This window comes from Suillus fuscotomentosus, assembly GCF_016647785.1.
Source record: "Suillus fuscotomentosus strain FC203 chromosome Unknown F5891scaffold_30, whole genome shotgun sequence".
NCBI classification, from domain to species: domain Eukaryota; kingdom Fungi; phylum Basidiomycota; class Agaricomycetes; order Boletales; family Suillaceae; genus Suillus; species Suillus fuscotomentosus.
The window spans coordinates 135897-155323 of record NW_024539542.1 but is presented as its reverse complement, the minus strand read 5'-3'; the positions used below and the strand labels follow the sequence as shown (position 1 = coordinate 155323).

General features: G+C 47.8%; 8 protein-coding genes across 8 annotated transcripts; 5 read left to right on the top strand and 3 right to left on the bottom strand.

Moving 5' to 3' along the window:
- Positions 1 to 62: 62 nt before the first annotated feature.
- On the top strand, positions 63 to 1717 carry F5891DRAFT_1189243 (Adenylosuccinate synthetase; the record flags this gene model as incomplete). The annotated part of the gene is made up of 8 exons (XM_041367121.1): positions 63 to 69; positions 122 to 304; positions 360 to 455; positions 506 to 611; positions 663 to 852; positions 900 to 1178; positions 1227 to 1449; positions 1497 to 1717. The coding sequence occupies 8 exons, from the start codon at positions 63 to 65 to the stop codon at positions 1715 to 1717; spliced, it is 1305 nt and encodes a 434-aa protein (XP_041225366.1).
- A 3-nt stretch (positions 1718 to 1720) lies between these two features.
- On the top strand, positions 1721 to 3229 carry F5891DRAFT_377541 (uncharacterized protein). The gene is made up of 2 exons (XM_041371628.1): positions 1721 to 2595; positions 2646 to 3229. The coding sequence occupies exons 1-2, from the start codon at positions 1903 to 1905 to the stop codon at positions 3051 to 3053; spliced, it is 1101 nt and encodes a 366-aa protein (XP_041225365.1). The 5' UTR covers positions 1721 to 1902; the 3' UTR covers positions 3054 to 3229.
- A 767-nt stretch (positions 3230 to 3996) lies between these two features.
- F5891DRAFT_1189241 (Scd6-like Sm domain-containing protein) lies at positions 3997 to 5290 on the top strand (the record flags this gene model as incomplete). Its single annotated transcript, XM_041367120.1, has 5 exons — positions 3997 to 4016; positions 4068 to 4162; positions 4212 to 4239; positions 4326 to 4467; positions 4517 to 5290. 5 exons carry the CDS (start codon positions 3997 to 3999, stop codon positions 5288 to 5290), a joined length of 1059 nt encoding a protein of 352 aa, XP_041225364.1.
- A 1273-nt stretch (positions 5291 to 6563) lies between these two features.
- Positions 6564 to 8943, top strand: F5891DRAFT_953283 (phosphoglycerate mutase-like protein; the record flags this gene model as incomplete). The annotated part of the gene is made up of 13 exons (XM_041375169.1): positions 6564 to 6826; positions 6882 to 7183; positions 7241 to 7334; positions 7389 to 7411; positions 7463 to 7492; positions 7542 to 7588; positions 7642 to 7688; positions 7739 to 7838; positions 7892 to 8160; positions 8208 to 8225; positions 8279 to 8475; positions 8533 to 8658; positions 8711 to 8943. The coding sequence occupies 13 exons, from the start codon at positions 6564 to 6566 to the stop codon at positions 8941 to 8943; spliced, it is 1749 nt and encodes a 582-aa protein (XP_041225363.1).
- Positions 8944 to 13344: 4401 nt separating this feature from the next.
- On the top strand, positions 13345 to 13984 carry F5891DRAFT_916314 (cytochrome oxidase complex assembly protein 1-domain-containing protein; the record flags this gene model as incomplete). Its single annotated transcript, XM_041373713.1, has 4 exons — positions 13345 to 13446; positions 13497 to 13715; positions 13769 to 13883; positions 13941 to 13984. Coding segments are annotated over 4 exons (480 nt in total), but the record flags the coding sequence as incomplete, so codon positions are not given.
- Positions 13985 to 14717: 733 nt separating this feature from the next.
- F5891DRAFT_377385 (P-loop containing nucleoside triphosphate hydrolase protein) lies at positions 14718 to 15310 on the bottom strand. Its single transcript, XM_041371627.1, has 3 exons — positions 15264 to 15310; positions 15028 to 15216; positions 14718 to 14972 (listed from the first exon to the last, which is right to left on the bottom strand). Exons 2-3 carry the CDS (start codon positions 15201 to 15203, stop codon positions 14864 to 14866), a joined length of 285 nt encoding a protein of 94 aa, XP_041225361.1. The 5' UTR covers positions 15204 to 15216; positions 15264 to 15310; the 3' UTR covers positions 14718 to 14863.
- Positions 15190 to 17526, bottom strand: F5891DRAFT_1036549 (uncharacterized protein). The gene is made up of 9 exons (XM_041361839.1): positions 17147 to 17526; positions 16975 to 17090; positions 16889 to 16923; positions 16787 to 16819; positions 16512 to 16730; positions 16335 to 16466; positions 16175 to 16296; positions 15877 to 16127; positions 15190 to 15827 (listed from the first exon to the last, which is right to left on the bottom strand). The coding sequence occupies exons 1-9, from the start codon at positions 17450 to 17452 to the stop codon at positions 15299 to 15301; spliced, it is 1743 nt and encodes a 580-aa protein (XP_041225360.1). The 5' UTR covers positions 17453 to 17526; the 3' UTR covers positions 15190 to 15298.
- Positions 17527 to 18524: 998 nt separating this feature from the next.
- F5891DRAFT_1036533 (uncharacterized protein) lies at positions 18525 to 19314 on the bottom strand. Its single transcript, XM_041361838.1, has 4 exons — positions 19106 to 19314; positions 18783 to 19027; positions 18715 to 18721; positions 18525 to 18690 (listed from the first exon to the last, which is right to left on the bottom strand). The coding sequence occupies exons 2-4, from the start codon at positions 19025 to 19027 to the stop codon at positions 18559 to 18561; spliced, it is 384 nt and encodes a 127-aa protein (XP_041225359.1). The 5' UTR covers positions 19106 to 19314; the 3' UTR covers positions 18525 to 18558.
- Positions 19315 to 19427: the final 113 nt, after the last annotated feature.

Sequence of the window (19427 nt, the reverse complement as noted above, 5' to 3'; positions counted from 1 at the left end):
TCTTTTCCACATCGCAGCTCCTGCCAACTGGCTGAACCCGTATCACAGAAGTTCCTTTGTCCATGAGCGGTATGTCAATCTTTTCAGTACCGCCGATCTTTGATTACCGACTCTATCGCAGTAACCGTCGTTCTTGGTTCGCAATGGGGAGATGAAGGCAAAGGCAAGCTGGTCGATATCCTATCGGCTGACTTCGACATCTGCGCACGATGCGCAGGTGGCAATAATGCCGGACACACAATCGTCGTGCCCGTTGGACCGGAGAAGGTGAAGACCACCTTTGCTTTCCATCTTCTCCCAAGCGGTTCGTGATCAGTTCTTATGATCCTTTGCATGCCATTGATCTATCCATTCTGTAGGTCTGGTAAACCCAACGTGTGTGGGCCTGATTGGTTCTGGAGTTGTTGTCCATGTGCCTTCCTTTTTTGAAGAGCTCGATGCCTTGGAGAAGCAAGGTCGGGTTCATTATGGTTGAATGTGCTTTAGCAATGACATGGTTACCCAGGCCTGAACTGCTCGAATAGAATATTTCTTTCAGATAGAGCTCATCTCGTGTTCGACTTCCACCAAATTGTAGACGGCCTGAAGGAAGTGGAGCTCGGTGGTTCCAGGTATGAACCTTGTTGTGATTCTTACAATTCTTATCATTAACAAACCTGCAGCATCGGAACCACGAAGAAAGGCATAGGCCCGGCTTATTCCGGGAAAGCCTCTCGTTCGGGCCTCCGAGTGCATCATCTTTTTAATCATGATACCTTTGCGCAAAAGTTTCGCAAGATCGTGGAGGGTCGTTTCAAGCGTTATGGCCATTTTGAATATGATACAGAGGGCGAGATTGCGCGCTATAAGGTCGTATCTCATGTTTTACCCGCTCAATATTATCACTGAACATGCCGTAGGTTCTTGCACAGCGACTAAAACCTTTCGTTGTGGATAGCGTAGAGTATATTCACGGCGCGCTGGCAGCGCGCAAGAAGGTCCTCGTTGAAGGTGCAAATGCGCTCATGCTTGACCTGGATTTCGGGACGTATCCCTACGTCACCTCATCGTCCACCACAATTGGCGGTGTATGCACTGGTCTTGGCATACCTCCTAAAGCGATTGGACACACCATTGGAGTTATCAAGGCATATACCACTCGGGTTGGAGGAGGACCATTTCCAACTGAGCAGCTTAACGTTGGTCTTCTTGTAACAATACATACTCAAGTATTCACGTATTTTCAGGACATCGGTGTCCACTTCCAAGAAGTTGGAAGGGAGTATGGCACAACCACAGGCCGAAGGAGACGTTGCGGTTGGCTGGATCTCGTCGTCATGAAACACTCGAGCCTCATAAACGGATATGATTCGCTCAACTTGACGAAATTGGATGTCTTGGATGAATTAGAAGACATCAAAATCGGAGTCAAGTACATGATCGACGACAAAGAACTCCAATATTTCCCAGGTGAGTTAACCATCGGACAAAGCGAAGCATTATTCACAATCCATCAGCCGATCTTGATGTTCTGGCCAAAGTCACAGTGGTCTATGTGACGCTTCCGGGGTGGAAGACGCAGATAAGCTCGATAACATCGTTTGATGACCTCCCGGATAACTGCAAGAGTTACGTAGGGTTCATTGAGAATTTCTTGGGTACGCCTATAGAATGGATAGGTGTCGGACCAGGACGTGAAAGCATGTTGAAGACCGGCAGGATATTAGCGTCGAATTAGCAAGTTACGGCTGAACAGAGTATTAGACTATATCAGTAACTTCTTCTCACGCTCATCAGTCCAGTGTGGTTGGTGTGCGTAACCCTGTTTGGTCTCTCCTTCGTCACTCACTGTCACGACGACGGTCACCTTCGCTGAAGACGCCGTAACAAGCGTCACATCCAAGGCTCAGTCACATCCGGACAATGCATGCTATGGACCCAGGGGCTCATCATAATCCATCACAGAGCACCCTCACACCAGTTTCATCTGCCCGTAGACGTTCGCGAGAAAATGAGACGCCCCAACAAAGGCAAAAACGAGAGAAGGCTGCGGAGCGGCAGCGCAGGAAACGCGAGCGTGATCGTACTGTCAATAACATCAATGCAATAATGGCATTTACACAACCCACGGATGCCCAGGCTCTTCCCCAGCCTCAGCCATCTCAGCCACCCACTCCGACTTTTACCGGTCAAGAAATGACGCCTGAGGAACTTTCTAGGCGCGAAAGAGTCAGGGCCGCTGCCCGAGAACGGCAACGTAAACACCGGAGTCTTGTTAAGCAGCGGAAGATGCGGGAATTGGGACTGGATATGCCCAATGATATGATGCAGGGGATGGAAGAGTACAGAGTAAACGGAGACGGCCAGTATCAGCAGGTTCTTCCCCATGAGATGTCGCACCAACCGCATCCAATGAACCCGCAAGACCCGTCCTTCCCTCAAGCACCACCTCCACAGCTTACCGGCGGACAAAATTTTGCTTCAACGTTACTCCTATCTTTTTCATGTGCACCCCTTCTCAAACAACATCTTCTAAGGACGTTGGCGATCACGAGCGAGGAACTTGCTTCCTTGGAACCTGTCATAGCAGAAGCCTTTGATCAATGGGATCATCAAGTACGAGCCACTGTATTTTCTAGCTACCGAAATAACTCACCCGATACTAGCGTCGCATGCACTACGCCCAACAAGCTGCAGCCAAAGCTGCAGACGGCTCTATTCCGGGACCATCGGCTGCCCCATTTCCAAATGTTGATATGGCCGACCCTGGTAGCAGTGGGTTTGGGGAACCTCCTCAGCCCCACCCGAGTGAGTTCCGTGCTCGATTCCATCGCCCTTTGGTGGCACCGTCCCCTTTCCGCAATTTTAATCCGGATACTTCTACAACTGCTACGACTTCTACGCCAACTTCAACCACGACGTCTGGACCTCCGTCAGACCCGATAGATCCAGCTCTCAGCGCCGTGGTGACACCTGCTGACACCAGACAAAAGAGTGTGACAGCTGTGGATCCGGACTTTGGACAGGCTAAAGGAGAGGCGGAAGGGGTGGCAGGAAGGTTGGAGAGGTCGTGATCACATACACACATGTAGCCTTTTATCGCATTTCCTATCCCTCACATACTTATACTAGCATCGCACCATAACTGTACTGGCCTCTTTGATGCCGTAGTATTCTTGTCTCGGTGCCTGACAGTATCATGTGTCTCCATAATTCGGAGAGCACACTTATTTAAAAGTTTGAGCGGTCTGTCCTCAAGTTCCCCCCGGTATCATAAAGGGATATGTTTTTTTTTTGGTTTCAAACTGTAGAAAAACCACCTGAGAATGTATGACAGCAAAATGCACGAGATGTGTCTGTGATGGTTACGAATCTGAATCGTGGTATGAAGGAAGAAGAGGGCAAGTTCAAAGCTATACGATTCATACTATGGCCTTCAACACGATGAGTATCGCACTCAAGCCTCGGACTTACCTAGAACATATTTTGCAATTTGTTGAAACGCATGACTGATGTCCTCAATTGCAATTACTTCAGCGCTTCCGAAGTTCCGAAGCCTATGGTGGAGAAGCCAACTTGTGGACAGATGACATCACCAGTGCTCTGAGGGTCCATGAAACATTGGGACATCGATGCATCAACTTTGCAACGTTCAGCATCGCAAACTTCGACATTGAGGATCTGTTTGGTCACTAAAATCAAGATATGATTATTGATTCAATGGAAATCGACTTGAAACTCACAGATGATTTTACCCTTCAGGTCGATACTCTTTGCTCTACAGTTGCAACCTGCGGCCACTCAAGTACTCACCAGTGACCAATGAACTGTTAAGCACAACTGCAAATCGCCTCTCCCATCTAGCAGAACTGCTTGACTTTGTCAGTGTCATGCCGCCAAAGTAGGAAGGTCATGTTGAACCAATTGAAGCTCCGACTCAAAAAGGCCGAATTCGAGCGGCGGCGATACGAAATACACAGAAAGCAATTCTTGTAGTTCTAGCCTTTGACAACGACCATGGCACTTAGCTTTATAGGGTACGTAGATTTTTACTCGTTTTGCAATTGTTTCTGATTACTACCACTCAGAAAACCAATTTCTCTCATATCTCACTCTGATGTACGGTATCGAGGAATACTGGCGGGTATTGACCCCGCTGCTTCCACGATCCAACTTTCAAATGGTGAGTTTCACTCTCTGCGGTTGTTCGGTTGGTCTTACATGGCTTCTAGTGTTTTCTATGGGTACAGAGTCGAGAAGGTAAGCCATTGTCCTTGTTCTGACACCGCTAGTTTCTGCCTCGCCTTCTCCTCACGACGCGTAATCTGACATCAAACTCGCGTCAGGCCACCCTCAGAATTCATTCCTCCCGTCCAAGAACCATACCAATACATAATTTTCCGCGCGTCTGAGGTCAAAGATCTTGCAGTTGATGAACCAGCTCCTCCGAGTCTGCGTAGTGTTCACGACGATCCTGCGGTGCTGGGGGTGAGTAACGTTCCCTACCTGAACACTCCATAATAATCTAGTATGGTAGGCGTCTGCTCCAGGAACTCAACCCCAGTATGGTGCATACGGTCCTCAATACCAACAGCCTGTCGCAGCCCAGCCTCCACCGCCACAAGCTCAGGCTCCTGCCTATCCTCAGCCTGTGCCAGTGCAAGATGCGCCAGCTCCCCCGACGATCCCTGTCGTGCAAACGACTGATTCACCAGGTCCTAGCACTGGCCCAAGTCGTGTCAATTCGGTACACACCGCTGCTGCATCAATGGAAACAGTTCAACGCGCTTTAGGAGACTTGCGTGGATCCGGAAATACGGCGTCCGCGCATGGAGGTCGTGGTGGCCGACGTGGTGGTCATCACGGTCATGGTGGCGAGACAAAAGATATTAAAGTCCCTGCGACGGATTTCGATTTCCAGAGCTCGAACGCCCGGTTCGACAAGACGGCGGTTGCACCGAAGAAGAAGGATGGCGATAATGAGAATGGCATTCCCTCCGACCGTGACTCGCCGACGGACAAAAAGGATGAGAAAGACGATGTGGCCTATAACCCAACGAAATCATTTTTCGATTCTTTATCGTCTTCAACTCAAGCTGCTCCGCCACCAACACGAGGCACCGGTGGACGGCGAGGTGGTGGAGGCAGAAACCGTAGGGAGGAAGAAAGAGAGCGCAACGTGGCTACATTTGGTGAGCCTGGGGGTGTAGGACTGATGGGCCCGGGCGCTTATGTCGGAGGTTGGGGTGGATATGGACGACGAGGGGGACGTCCGAGGGGGCGTGGTGCGCCTCCTGTCGGGGGCCGTTAGCTTCCCATAATTCTTACTTGCACCAGTCGTCTGTTCATCTTTGCTGTTTCAGGCTAGTAATCACCAGTATCAGTACGGAACCCATACTCGATTCGTGTCGGCGCTATGTATCCTCTAAAGGGGTTCGCATGTACTTTCGCTAATACGTCATGCAACATTCATCTCGTTGCAGAATTCGGGCTTGCGAGATTTCTTGTTCCAGACTCCCAATTTCAAGAGTCAACTTACATTCTAACAAGTGTTAAAATCAACTCGAAAGTACCGGCCTCGCACGCGACAGAGTAGTGAATTGTAGGTATTCGAGTGATGTTTGATTGTCGAATCGGTTCTATCTTTTAACTGTCATTATTTAGAGATCTTCACATCCTGCCCATAACTCTTGACACCAATCCCGCTCCTTTCCGGGACCCGCTCCCTAGCTATACCGTCGTCGCCGGTTAATTTTTTTCGGAACAGCGCATCAAGACTGGAAGGCATGTCAGCGCAACGTTGACTCTGAGATGACGAGTCTAGAAGTTTGGCGCGGCGGCCTAGCCAACGCTACATCGGATATCAGCATTGATCTGACTATGTCGAGCGAAACATGAATCCTTGGCACATGTCGTCAACAAATGCGGTGCTGGATATGCCGCAGCAATGAAGACAAAGGCCATGAGTGCCGTGAAAGAGTGCGAGAGCTGCATGTTGAGATCGACAAGAGTGAGTAGTATCAATGTCGGATCCCAAGACTTGCGCGGGTATGGGTTGAGGACTTTGTCACTAGTACTGACGTAAGTGATGCGTTCAGGTTCTGTCATCCACCTGGGAACCGATCTACTTCCGAAGGGGCACTGTACACTCAACTAATAGACACTGGCCCAGACATTTCTTGGTTATAGCTGTGTTGCCAATAATTCAATCACACTACGTATACCAGCTGCAGCAGCGCTAGTGCGTTGGATTAAAATATTCAGTCCATGCAACGTGTTTGTATTTACTAGTAGTACCGCCACAAGAATGGTCGAATCAGTTCATCATTTCGTGCATAACACCAACGTCATAAATAAGCGAAGCGACAAGAAAGCGAGTCTAAAGAGTAGGGAAACGAGAAGAAAGCGAAAAGAAAATGGTCTGGGGTCGATCAAAATAGTTTACGTGGCCTAGTTACTTTAGTATAAGAACGCGTCGCGTCGGCCATCCAAGTTCAAAAAGCACAAAGATAACATTCTTCATGGCCGAGCAGGGCCCACCACACGACTCGACTCTTCCGGTGTTTACGCCCGAAGTTAAGAGAATGGGTGGTCAGAGTCGAGTTTACCCCGGCGATTCATCGTCTCCCTTGTACTCTAGCAGTGCGCGGCGGTCACTGTTCTTACGCGTCGGCGCTGCCTTCTTTGCAGGATTCGTTATATGCCTGGCTGTAGTTGCACGATATGCCTCAAGCCGATCATTTTCAGCCTTCACTGCTTTACTGCCTACGGACGTGGGAACACCCGAATGGCACCAGTACCCTCCGGCCGAGCCCACCAACGGATTTCCCTCCGTGTTTCCATCCAAGTACGTCTCTCTCTAGCTGCTGCTATTTTTCAAGGCTGGAGCCATAGTCATGTAGTGTTGGCTATCCTGGTCGAACACAAGCAGGTGCCGAGCCTGGCGTAGCTGCTACAGCTCCTGCCTATCCTTTGCATTCTAATGTAGCGCACCTTGTACCCCCTACGCGTTTTTCTAAGGACAACACGAAGGTCACAACGAAGGACTTCAATATTTTCCGTAGCTGGGGAGGCTTATCTCCCTGGTACTCCATCCCACGTGGAAAATTTGGTGTAGATTCTAGTCCAGAAGCCCCCGATACCTGTAACATCACTGGCGTGCATCTTCTACACCGTCACGGTGCACGATACCCTGGTGGCTATTGTGAGTCAACCACATCTAGACTTTTAAATAGTTTCTAAGGGAGGGATTGCGCAATAGCTAGCACCAGTGGGCCGAGTGGGTTTGCCTCGAAGTTAAACAAGAATGCAGAAAATGTCACCGTTACCGGACCTCTCTCATTTTTGAACGACTGGTGAGGTTGCTTAGAAATGAACAAGGTAGTCGATGTCTGACCCCACTTCCGCAGGACGTACAAGCTAGGAAGCGAAGGTAGCCATCATACGTTATCAGAATGCAGTTCCAATACTTAATTATTGTCAGGATTAACACCTTTCGGGAGGTCTCAATTGTGTAAGGGAATCATCATCTCGCGTGGCAACAGATTGTGATATTCATATAGTCGATCTTGGCGTGTCGATGCGCATGAGATACGGGTTTCTTCTGAAGGTAAATTTTCCATGTCTTTCTGCTTTATTCTTCAATTTGACCAAACCATTCAGAATTTCAGCGAAACAAATACCTTGCCTGTGTTCAGAACGGAGTCCCAGTAAGCATTTCAAGAGTCAGTAATTCGCACTCTGAAGATGATGTATGAAGAGCCCGGATGTTGGATTCTGCGCATAACTTTGCTCTCGGATTTTTTGGTTACCCTCTCGAGGGCCAGTATCAACAAGAGATCACGATTGAGGCCAAAGGTGTAAGTCGTTTGAACTACTCTGAGATACCCGACTAATAATGCATGCATGTCAGTTCAACAATACTCTAGCTCCTTTTCGATCTTGTGCCAATAGTGACAATCCAAATCGGGCCTTCCGCGGTGTACCACGCGCTAATGCATGGATAGAAGTGTATCTCAGGGATACCGTTCCTCGTTTGCAGCAATATCTTGATGGGTTTGATTTGGATGTTCAAGATATTTACGCCATGCAGACATTGTGTGCCTTTGAGACGGTTGCTCTTGGTTATTCCAAGTTCTGCGAACTCTTCACGGAGAAGGAGTGGGAAGGCTTTGATTATTCGTAAGAAACCTCTTCTATGCAGTTTGCACGCCGCTGATCTTAAACAGATACGATATTAACTATTGGTGCGTTCTCTCCTTCGCTTGCAACAGAAAATCGGGTTCTGACAGAAACATAGGTACAATGTAGCTTGGGGTTCACCTCTAGGTAGGGCAGAAGGAATTGGCTATGTGCAAGAGCTCGTGTCTCGTCTCACTCAGACGCCGATTGAAACGCACAATACTTCTACTAATGCGACACTTCATAACGCTGTCACTTTCCCCCTTGGGCACAGCCTTTACGTGGATGCGACGCATGAAACTGTAGTATTGAATGGTTAGCTCGTTGATGAACTTGAAGTTGGAAAACGTCCTGATTTTCATTCATTGACAGTCCTTACTGCATTGAATCTTTCGAGCTTTGCGGCGATGGGACAATTGCCTACTGATCATATACCAAAACGGCGTACGTTTAGGTCAACAGAGCTTGCTCCATTTGCAACCAATGTACAGTTCCAGCGTGAGTAATCCCGCGATCATTCCAAACCGCACTCATTTTGTTTCGTCCTCAGTCTTGTCATGCTCCACGGAGCCTGACCCACAAATTCGTGTGATTGTTAATGACGGCGTTGTGCCGCTGGCAAATCTGAATGGGTGTCAAGATCATCCAGATGGGATGTGTTCGATTCATGCTTTTGTCGACGCGCAGAAAGAGAACATTCGGAGTACGGATTGGAACTTCGTTTGTAACGCCAACTGGACAATCCCTGATGGATGGGAAACTACCACGGGCTACCCTGTTTAGATTTGTCGCCCAGTGTGCATACATTTTGGTGCTATGAATATTGTCGTAATTCGCCGAAGAGCGATATTGTGAATCTCATCATGCATTACACATCAGCAAACGTTCGCGAGAGGCCTCGAAATCCAAAATCCTTGTGCAAAACACACGATGACACAACAGATGCCCCATCATCTGCACGCTCTTAATCCACAATTACCAAGATAAGACCTCATCGTCGCAATAGGTCAGTTCCGCAAAAATGCAACCTGAGTATACGTTCTTTCAGGAACATTCCGCAGTTTATGCAATACCTCATGTGGTGATTCAGAGGCTAGCGCGCGCATCAACGCAAACGCAGATGTCATAGCAGGAAATGCATTAGTGAAACATGTACCGGAAAAATGACTTGATGAACTATGCGGATTCCCAGAAGCTGAGTCACATCCCGTGGGGGCAGATGTTTGTAATGTGGGTGGTGATCTCATTGTATAAAAATGAATATAAGCTGGAAACTGTCGACAGACGAAATGAAGTAGCAGTTTAAGTGTAGACTCATCTGTCTGGACAAAACTTTCGAAAATCGTCTCCGCGAAACGGCTGCGTGTTTGAGAGTCATGAAACAAGGGGGTATTCTATAACTGAAGTTGGTCCTTGAACAATTCGGTACAAGCCAACCGCAGTCGGAAAATGATTAGTCTGTTGAATTACATATGTATCATCCGTGTATACTGATGATATACGGACATTACTTATACATCCGCCACTGAAACAGAGATATCTGTATCACGTTGTTCCTTCTTCTCCGCACTCCTCAGGCTGTGTCCTCGCGTAGCTTTCGGAGACGATCGTGGCCGCGTTTCAGCACCATGGGACCAAACAGCAGTCCTTGCTGGCTCTGAGACATGGTGGGTTGTTTCAAGTTTTGGCAGTGAACGTTTGAACACTATTAGAGCTAGTTCGGTAACCCAAGGTAAAGTAAATTTGCCAACTTCAAGGATGATGTAAGGTCGGCACAGTAGCTTCCGGTTTGGAGACCGACATCGGAGCTTGAACTTCCTTTGATCCCATGTCTAGCTATCACACACCCCAGCATACGACTCAAGATCTATGCAATCGGAACAACATCTGGGCTAGTGTCATATCGATAGTGTTATCAGCTCAAGTCCACATCCTCTCCATGGCTCAGGAGTCATCTCATACTACTACAGAGAGGGCTGTTTGGACCGACACAGAGGTTGATCAGTTTCTCCTCTACCTATCCAACAATCGGGACAAGATCGGTGATGCTGGCAACTTCAAAGATGTGACGTACAATGGCGCTGCAGAGGCTATTGCTGAGTACCTGGAGCATGGTCCAGCGAAGAGTGGGGCAATGTGTAAGACAAAATGGGCGTCAGTAAGTCCTATCAATATATAATTTATTTATAGACTTGATAATAGATTGTGTAGTTAAAGCAGACTTTCAATGCTATTCAGAAGTATCGCCAGCAGTCTGGTGTCCACTGGGACAATATTAGAGGGGCAAATGTCGAGGGTGAGGCTTCAACCTCAGTATGGAATGAATATGTTTCCAAGAAGGTACGTCAAGTTCACTAATGCTATTTCATGCGTCTCACTGTTTGATAATAGGGAAATTCAGTCATGCGCCCTTTTCGTGCATCGGGATGGAGACACTACGAGCAAATGGACGGCATAATACCACGAGGCAGTGGCGCCCGAGGGCGCACAGGGTACCAACCCAATATAGCTCTCCCCCCTCCCTTAAGCTCAAGCTCCAGTCCTAGCGTACCCGCAGGTGAACACAATACCATGATTGGTCCCATTATTGCCACATCTAGTGCTGGTGTTGCTGGTCCTAGCACCGCCCCTGCAGCAGCTGCCCTCACTTCTACACCTGCTTCTCCATCCTTCATGCCTCCTCCTACTTCTCCGTCCTTCATGCCTCCTCCTGCTTCTCCGTCCTTCATGCCTCCTCCTGGCAAACGTTCTCACACCGACATGGAGCTGACCGCCTCATCTGCATCTACCTCAGTTTCTCAAATGCAAATGCCGCCTCCCTCCGAGTCGAGCTCTATCAAAAGAGCGAAGACAGTATCAGGCCGCGCATCAGGCCGTGGATCAGGAGGCCATGCACAGACTCAGGGCGGTTCCACCAAGAACACTAACACGTTGGACACCAAGATATCGAAGGCCACCACAGCTGTAGCCGTGATGGGATTCCAGAGCTCTGTCAATCGCTTGACAGATGTAATTGCTGAGCGCATGGTCTATCCTGAGGATCGGGTAATGGACCAGCGCTCGAGGGCCATGCAGATGTTGCAGGTTGAGGATGCAGAGTTGCCGTTCGCAGAGCGGCTTATAATACAACAGGTTTTTTCTATGGACCCTGCAGCTACTGACATATACACACAGACTGCTGACAAGGAGATGCGCCGTGCTTTTATTCTTTCCACAGCCCAGCGGTTGGGACTTCAACTTCCTGCGCCTGGTAGTTAGTATACTCATGTAAAATGCGCTATTGACACAACATATGATGATAATGCAGTAGTTGAAGCATGGTAATGCAAACATCTTGTGCTTTGATGGCGGCGGATACATGAGAGTCGTGCTACAGTGCTACATATCATTGTCAGAATCTTCAAAGGAGTCATCTAGCAGGCCCCGCTGCTGCAAAACAGTCTGATAATCTTCCCACATGCAGCGCGCAATACGATTGCGCACTTCCTTCATGCCTCCCGCTCCGTCAAACTCCTCCTCATCATCGGGGATCCCTTGGTGCTCCGGGTTGTCGTAATCGAAGTGTTCATTGTCGTCGTCCGGGAGCACGTTGTCGTCAGGGTTGTGAGTCGATATGAAATTGTGAATCGCGCATAGCGCAGCAGGTATACGTGCCTGGATGGTCATAGGATATTCAGGTGAGAGCAACAGAATACGAAAACGGCGTTTTAACACGCCAAAGATCCGCTCAATCACATTTCGAGCGGATGAGTGTCGCAGATTGAAGAGCTCTTCTTTGGTTGTTGGTCTGCAAACATAGAATAGTTATTAAAAAACCTAAAATATAAAATAAATAAAACATACCTAAGATTAGCACGTCCCCATTCAGCCAAATGATAACGGACACTGCGGTAGGGGACTAAGAGCTCGTCACACAAAGGGAATCCCGCATCCGCTAAGAAATATTTGCCGGGAGGGATATACAAACTGCCTGAACGAGCCTCGTCATAGAGGCGTGCGTCTGTGGCGGATCCCTCCCAGCCAGTGAGAGCGTAGGAGAATTTGAGGTTGAAGGTGCAGGCGAATAGACAGTTTTGAGAAATAAAACCTTTGCGATTACGATACGAGGGGCGATCAGATGATGAGGGGCGAGCATGGATGTGGCTGCCGTCGATCGCACCGATAGCGTCCTTGAAGTAAGGCCAGAATTTTGGATTGTTACGGATGTTGCTGGAGATGTCATCGGTGTCGTTGGGAGAACATACGTATGTTGTGTAGAACGGGGGGGACGCAAAGATAAACAAGATCTTCCGGAAATACCTGGAATTATTTGTGAGCTCATCATAAATAACATTAAAAACAAACTTACTTTGAGATGGTGTCGTTTGACCGTTGAAAACGCTCCCCGACATGACGGATCGTTAGCCCTGTAACGCACGTATATAGAAAGATGGCAAGTTGCTCTTCGAGCGAAACGTGGCGTGAGCTAGCATAACCCAAAACACGAAGTTCGGCTATGAGCGCGTGAAAGACATCTGCATGCATGCCAAGTTCGCATCGCATACGATCCGGGTGACCAGTGATGAGTTCCATGACCCATTCTTCACCTGAGAGGGCCGATGTGTGGTATGCCTCAGGTACAGAGTCCTGAAGCAATGAGTGCGTAGCAGTCAGAAGGACACTGACGAGTAGTGCAATGTGACGTAGGATTCGCATATGATTCTGCCGACGGCCTGCAGCTGGCGGCTGAACAGCCTGGGCTTGAGCGAGTTGTTGGAGCAAGGGGTCAATGGTATCCATAATCTATCCCTAAAGCAATGAGCGCGATGGATAACAAGTCCTACTAATATTGATATCATAAGGTTGAAACTCAGCTATCGGCACCTACTGTGCCGGCCTTACATCATCCTTGAAGTTGGCAAATTTACTTTACCTTGGGTTACCGAACTAGCTCTTAGGGACATGATGTCGAAATCATGTGGATGCCCTGACTCAAAACTCGGAAGGATATTTACGGAAAACTGATGTGGCTGTGCTATGCCGCATAACTTATCTGGCTTTCCTCACCTAGTAATGCAAGCTTCCTTGACTGTGACAATGATGTCCATCACTCGACGCGCAAGAAATCTCTCAGTTTTGGACAGAAGCTTTGGGGGAGCTACATCAAGGGGTTATGCGACAGTAACCAAGTTCCCGCGACCCCCTCCTCCTACCGAAGAACCTCATGTTGAAACGTTCTCTGCACCTTCGAAACCAAGGCTATATTACACTAGACCTCCTCTTAAGGCTGACCTTCCTCACATTCAGGTTTGCGCTTCGCGTCTACGTGCACGCATTCCACTTATTCGACAATACAGAAACGTTGGCCGTTCATTCTTGCATTCGCCACCCTCGGGGTTTCCGCTTGGGCTGCATTTTTACTCTTCGCGACGAACCAAGAGAAACTATCGAGCTCTGTTGTAAAGCATATTATGCAGACGGTTAGGGATAATGAAGAACTGAAGGATATGCTGGGAGATGCAATCCGACCTGAACCTGCCTGGTACTTGAATGGCGACCCTTGGATAAATGGCTCGGTAAGTACAATCAGTTGTCGAAGTATTCACTTCATCTTAATCTCTTTGCTTAGATTAACCTTCCACAAGGCAATGTGGACCTAAGTTTCCGTTTAAAGGGTCACCAGGGCTCCGGTACTCTTTATTTTACTAGTATTCGGAAAGGCAAAGGACAGCCGTTCACTCCACGTGAGTTCCTATGCGATTCCCTTTCAGATCTCTGACGTTTAGTATGGCTCTAATTAGTGAGGTTCCGCGTCATCGGGGATGATAAAAGGGTTGTGAATTTATTCCCCCATACTTCAAGTTCGACCATAAGTGCCGAGTGTTCGTAACACTTGTCGATCCCCGACGTGGGTTATTTGAACTACATCCTCAAGAAAGTTTGGCTACGTTTCTTGCAGCGTACGTCGATGGTATAGAATCACCGTCTGTCATTGCAGAACATACAAGTAATCATTAGCCTTGCTGGGGGTCCCCTAAGACGCCCTTAATACAACCTCAATAACAACATGTCATTCAAAAGCGTTAGCTGGCCCATGCATCTCGACTTTTACCTGAACTCGAGGTGTCAAATATCCATCTTACCCGAGGGATTCTCTTGAAGGTCTGTCAAACATTATGATCTTTCATTTGACTGTCGTACCTGCTGTTCATAGTGGTTACGATAATAGGCTGCACTTTGAGTTTATTACCTTACACACCGTCCCTCCGAAGGTCGTCGGTCTTTCTCGAAAATCTTGAAAATGTTTCCGCTTCCTCGTCTCGAACTTGTCGTTATCATAGTACTCTTCTGTGGAAGTGCTGACAACAGTTTCCTTCCACAGTAAATCATGTAATGGGACGATTACGATACCCCTGGACTGACGTGAACCCATCAGTTTCTCTGGTGTAGCCGCCGCGTCAGTGATCGATTGTAGTCCCACACAAGGACCGAGAATTGTCGTGCTACCAATTCATGGGGATATTCTTGGTGCCAGGCCCATCTGAGGACGTTGAAAATCTGTAAGACTGCGATATACATGTTCTATGCGATATAAGTACAGGTTTTATAATCTATTTTGCACTGTACGGAAGTGACTATCATTGTTACCTAGCATAATCCCATTTTCCGGCGTATACTAATAGCTTGAATTCTATGAGGGCCATCCTTGTTGGTTCGGTAAGTCTCAAGTAAAAGCTTGCGCTTGGACGTTATATAGATGTGCATATTCTCCCTGATGCTTCAACAGTTCCTGGTGCGTTCCCATCTCAATCACACTTCCTCCCTTCATACACCTACATTCGTCGTTCGCATCAGAATGGAAGTCGATGATCAAAAAGGGATACGCACAAGATGAGATCCGCAAACTTGGTGAGATGCGCAAAACGGTGTGTGACGAATATCATGGTTCTTCCTTTGCGCGCCTCCCTGAGCTGCTTGAATAGTTCGTATTCGCCTCCTGGGTCAAGAGCGGAGCTCGGCTCGTCGACTATCACAAACTTGATGTCCTCAGACAGCATACGCATAAACGTCCGGGAGCTGCGCGAGTTAATTAAACGTCAATGACGCAGGATGAGTGGACTCACGCAACCAGTCTTTGTTTCTCTCCGCCTAAGCGTCATTAGTACACGCACCATCCTAGCGAATGAGACGTACCAGACACGTTTGTTGTTTTCTCCATCTTCTCGTACTCCTTTTTTAGGTCCTCGTTCCTTCTCCCTGTAAGGCTAATTTGGGCAGTCTTGACAGGTTCAAGAACAGTGTCATATCCGTCGGTGAAGTTCTGAATAACGTCCTGCGCACCAGCTAACTTCGCCGCTTGAGCAATTTTCTCAAGATTTGTTACAGATGATGGTGACCCGATTCCGATGTTCTCGCTCATTGAGAGGGGGAATAAGGTGTGCTCCTGCGTTAGACTAGCTGTCACAGACCGCAAGTCTGCAATTCGATAATCTTCGATGGGATTTCCATCGATTACGACAGTGCCTGAGGTAGTGTCGTAGTAGCGAGTCAGCAGCTTGAGTATGGTCGATTTTCCTGAGCCATTTGCGCCGACGATGACCACCAATTGACCTGCTTTTATCGAAAAAGAAACATCCTTCAATGCATCTCTTTCTGACTTGGCGCCCGGATAGTTAAACGATACGTTTCTGTCGATGAAAATATGAAGAGCGACCACACAAAACCCGGAATTCGTACCGAACTTCTAACGAGAGACCCGAAGAACCCGCTGCCGGCGAATACGGCATACAGCCGTCTTTCATCTTGTTCTTCAGATCGAGAAGTCTGTAGAAATTATTCAAGCCGGCCAATTCAATCGGATAAATGGTAATTATGCGCTTGGCGAAAATAAACGTGTATCGAAGACGTGTGGCAGTTTGTTGTAGCATAGCTAGCTGAACGACAGATACCTGACTTGGATTCATGAGAGCCAACAGCCCGATATAGAGCTGGCAATGCATCAGATACGTAGGCGTATAAAATTGCATAAACTGACCATGGGTCCGTCATTGCAGAGGTTCGAGAACATACTAGGCAGAGCGGTCGTTGATCTTTTCCACAGATCCTCGACGTCCCCGTTAGGTATGTGACTAAGTGCGTCGTGCACCTTCTGGTACTCTAAGAGTTATGTTAGTGATTTTGAAACTCAAAGATACTCAACACACGACCATTTAAAAGATAACCTGATAAATTACCTCCCATCACCTCAGCTTTGTATGTATGTTTCGTAAGTGAGGTCAAGGCCTCTTGCCGAAGGTAGTCGTCATTGACTGCCTGTTTCACGTAAGCTACGAATGTCAGGTCGATCAAATCAAATAAACAGGAGCACAAACCTTTGCCCCAGGGTTTATTGCCCCACATATTGTCCAATATCATGGGCAAAAAACATATTACGATCGAGGCAAGTCCAGCACTCGCAAATTCGGAGCCTAGGAGATGCAGCAATAATCGCAATTGGAGTAGAGACGAAATAATCTGCTTTCCAAGGTCGAGTAATCGTAAAAGGGAGTCAAACACTTGGCTAGGGTTGACTGTAAGACCCGCCTCGTTATCTTTTACATACCAGACTTGAGCTCGTCATCCTACAAATCATATGACCAGCACCAACCTTGGGACGCCTCAATGTCACGAGCGAGATTTGCTAACAGAGCATTTCAGTAGCGTTGAGATGAAAATTGAAGTGCGGATAACCACTCTTGAAATCGATAACGGGCGAGCACGCGGTATTGATCCTTTACACCATTGCTATTGTTACCTCCAATTAACGTGATTCAGCCAAATTGGAGAGGATCTTACGAAGTCCACTGCACAAATCCGCTGAACACGGAGCATGAAGCTCGAGCGATGATGGCTATACATAGATCTTTGTCGAGACTCGTGTGAATCTTGCCTTCCAAAACAGAGTGTTGGATCTTCGGGCACAGTGAATTAGTATATGTGAGTCACAAGTCAAGAAGAATTCACCCACAAGAAGTAAAAGGCGGTTTGAGAAATAGAGGGACAGTGAGTCCTCGATCGCATACCAGAGATTCGTAGCCATCAGGACCCAAAACAACTTTGGACTGACAGAGTAAACATCCTTGTATGCGCGAGTCAAGAGGGGGATGTATGTCGATACAGGACCCCAATGAAGATTGGGGAGCCTGAATGATGATGATTCGTCAGCGGCGATCAGTACGCGCCATACCCCAAGCCTTCGTTCGAGAAATGGTGTTCTCTCTTTCTGCGTGCCAGTTCGAGGTAGGATACGTCGAACCCAAGGGAAGTTAAGCATGATTGGAGAGAAAACACTGGCAGGATGACTCGATGCTACAGGATTGGCATGGCTTTAATACTAGCTATTAGTATTGGTGACGGGGTGGAGCCAATGAAAATACAGTAATTTTAACGCATGTCCAGAGGCGGAGTCTGACACGCAGTCCAAGAGCGCAGCTAGTCCTGTAAGATGAGTGATCATTGATCATTTCTGATGATGTCGGAAGTGTTTAGTCACCGAGCCTACTAGTGAGGTGGGCTATCAGAGAACCCGTGGGAAGAAGACATCGTCATTAATCGTTATATAGGAAAGGTTTTCGTCGCAGTGATATATGACTATGTAAAAGCAGTGAGCATCATAATCAGCATAATCCCCAGCAAGAACTCACCGGTTTATTGATGTGCCACCCACCTGTGACTCCTACGACTCTCCTACGTAACTTGTAATTAGACGTGGATGTTGGTCGCCAGGGCCCCTCTAAGTACAGATAGATACAGCTATGCGATGGATAATATCGATAATTATTGGTACTTGGCAAAAATCAGCAGGGCACCTCGGCAACGTCCCGGCATGCTATTAATATCGTGCCCTGACATTTTTGGCTCAAACGTTCGGCAAGTCCCATAAACCTTCGTGCTCACTGTCTGCTACAGCGAGCTCGCATTTCAAGCGTTCCTTTCACCGTTTCGCATCGGATCTTTTTGTACACGATTATAGTAAGCATCATCTACACAATCATATTGAAATATAGATCGTAAGTGTTTTGAATACCCTCCTAAGGACATGCTTTTCATCACCACTCAATTTCGAGACATCAAGCGAGTTTCATACCTGTGCCACAAACTTTCAGGCTCAAGTCTTATGTCTCATGGCCGCTCACCTTACGGCTCGCTGTAGAGTAGTATAAAGTATCTGCATATCTATGGTGTGTCTTGATTGTTGAGCCCCGTCAGGAAGGGAACGTGACCAGTACTGCGCACCAAGAAGATTAAGCTTTTGTTGCTTTCGTCTGTGAATTCGAGCCCGAGAGCGACCATCATGCGCATCATAAATAGAAAATATAACATTATAGCGAATGAGTTCTGAAGCCCAAAGTAGTCTCGATTCTAGCATTCTAATCAGCATCAGTGGTCGTCCGCGCCCGGCCACTCCCATCTAATGAGCCGAGTCGCTCCGTCATGCCATGACCGTACTCTGCGGCTAGCTAGTGTGCATATTGTGGAACCACGAGTGCCAACGAAGCTAGTTCCATTCGACTAAATGATAGCACTAATGAACACCAGATGCCTGGTAGCAGCCACAACTTAAGTTAGCGTCAGAATGAAAACATGACATCTAACCGGCTCACCATTTTCCATAGATCTCCTCTGTCCGCTCCGCTGCATAATCTACCCACGTCCACCCCAACGCTCTAACATCTAACCACCATTCCGGGCCCCTTTCGTCGCTCGTCATGATAATATGCGTGGCATCAATCCCTTTTTGTGTGCGAAGCTCTTCTTGCACCTCAGGCACCCCGCGCGCAATAATAGACAACGGGGCGAAGCACTGGTCCACTGGAAACTCCCCCGCATTGCTGGCTGAAGTCACCATGCCGTATGTGGATCGATATATACTATCAAAAATTAGATCTGTAGAGAAACCTATGTCCGAAACTTTCACTCACAGGAGGTGTTGGGTCAGTTACTGGTACATTCATGGCGCGTCGGGCATGCCCATCGGCAATGTTTTCCATGCTTGCAGCCCATCGTATGTGTTGGCCCACAAATCTCCATGCAGGAGAATAGTCTGATTCCCATTCCCATGTATGATGGGCGCTTATGTAGTAAAAGAAATCGAAACATAATACGTGATCGTCCGGAGGAAGGGAAACCTGGTGCTGAGGAGAAGGACGATTCGTTAATGATAATTCCAGGATTTTTGAGCGAGCCTCTGGAAACCCAAGTGATGTGAGGGACCAAAAGGATGCATGATTGTGGTGTATGCTAGGAGA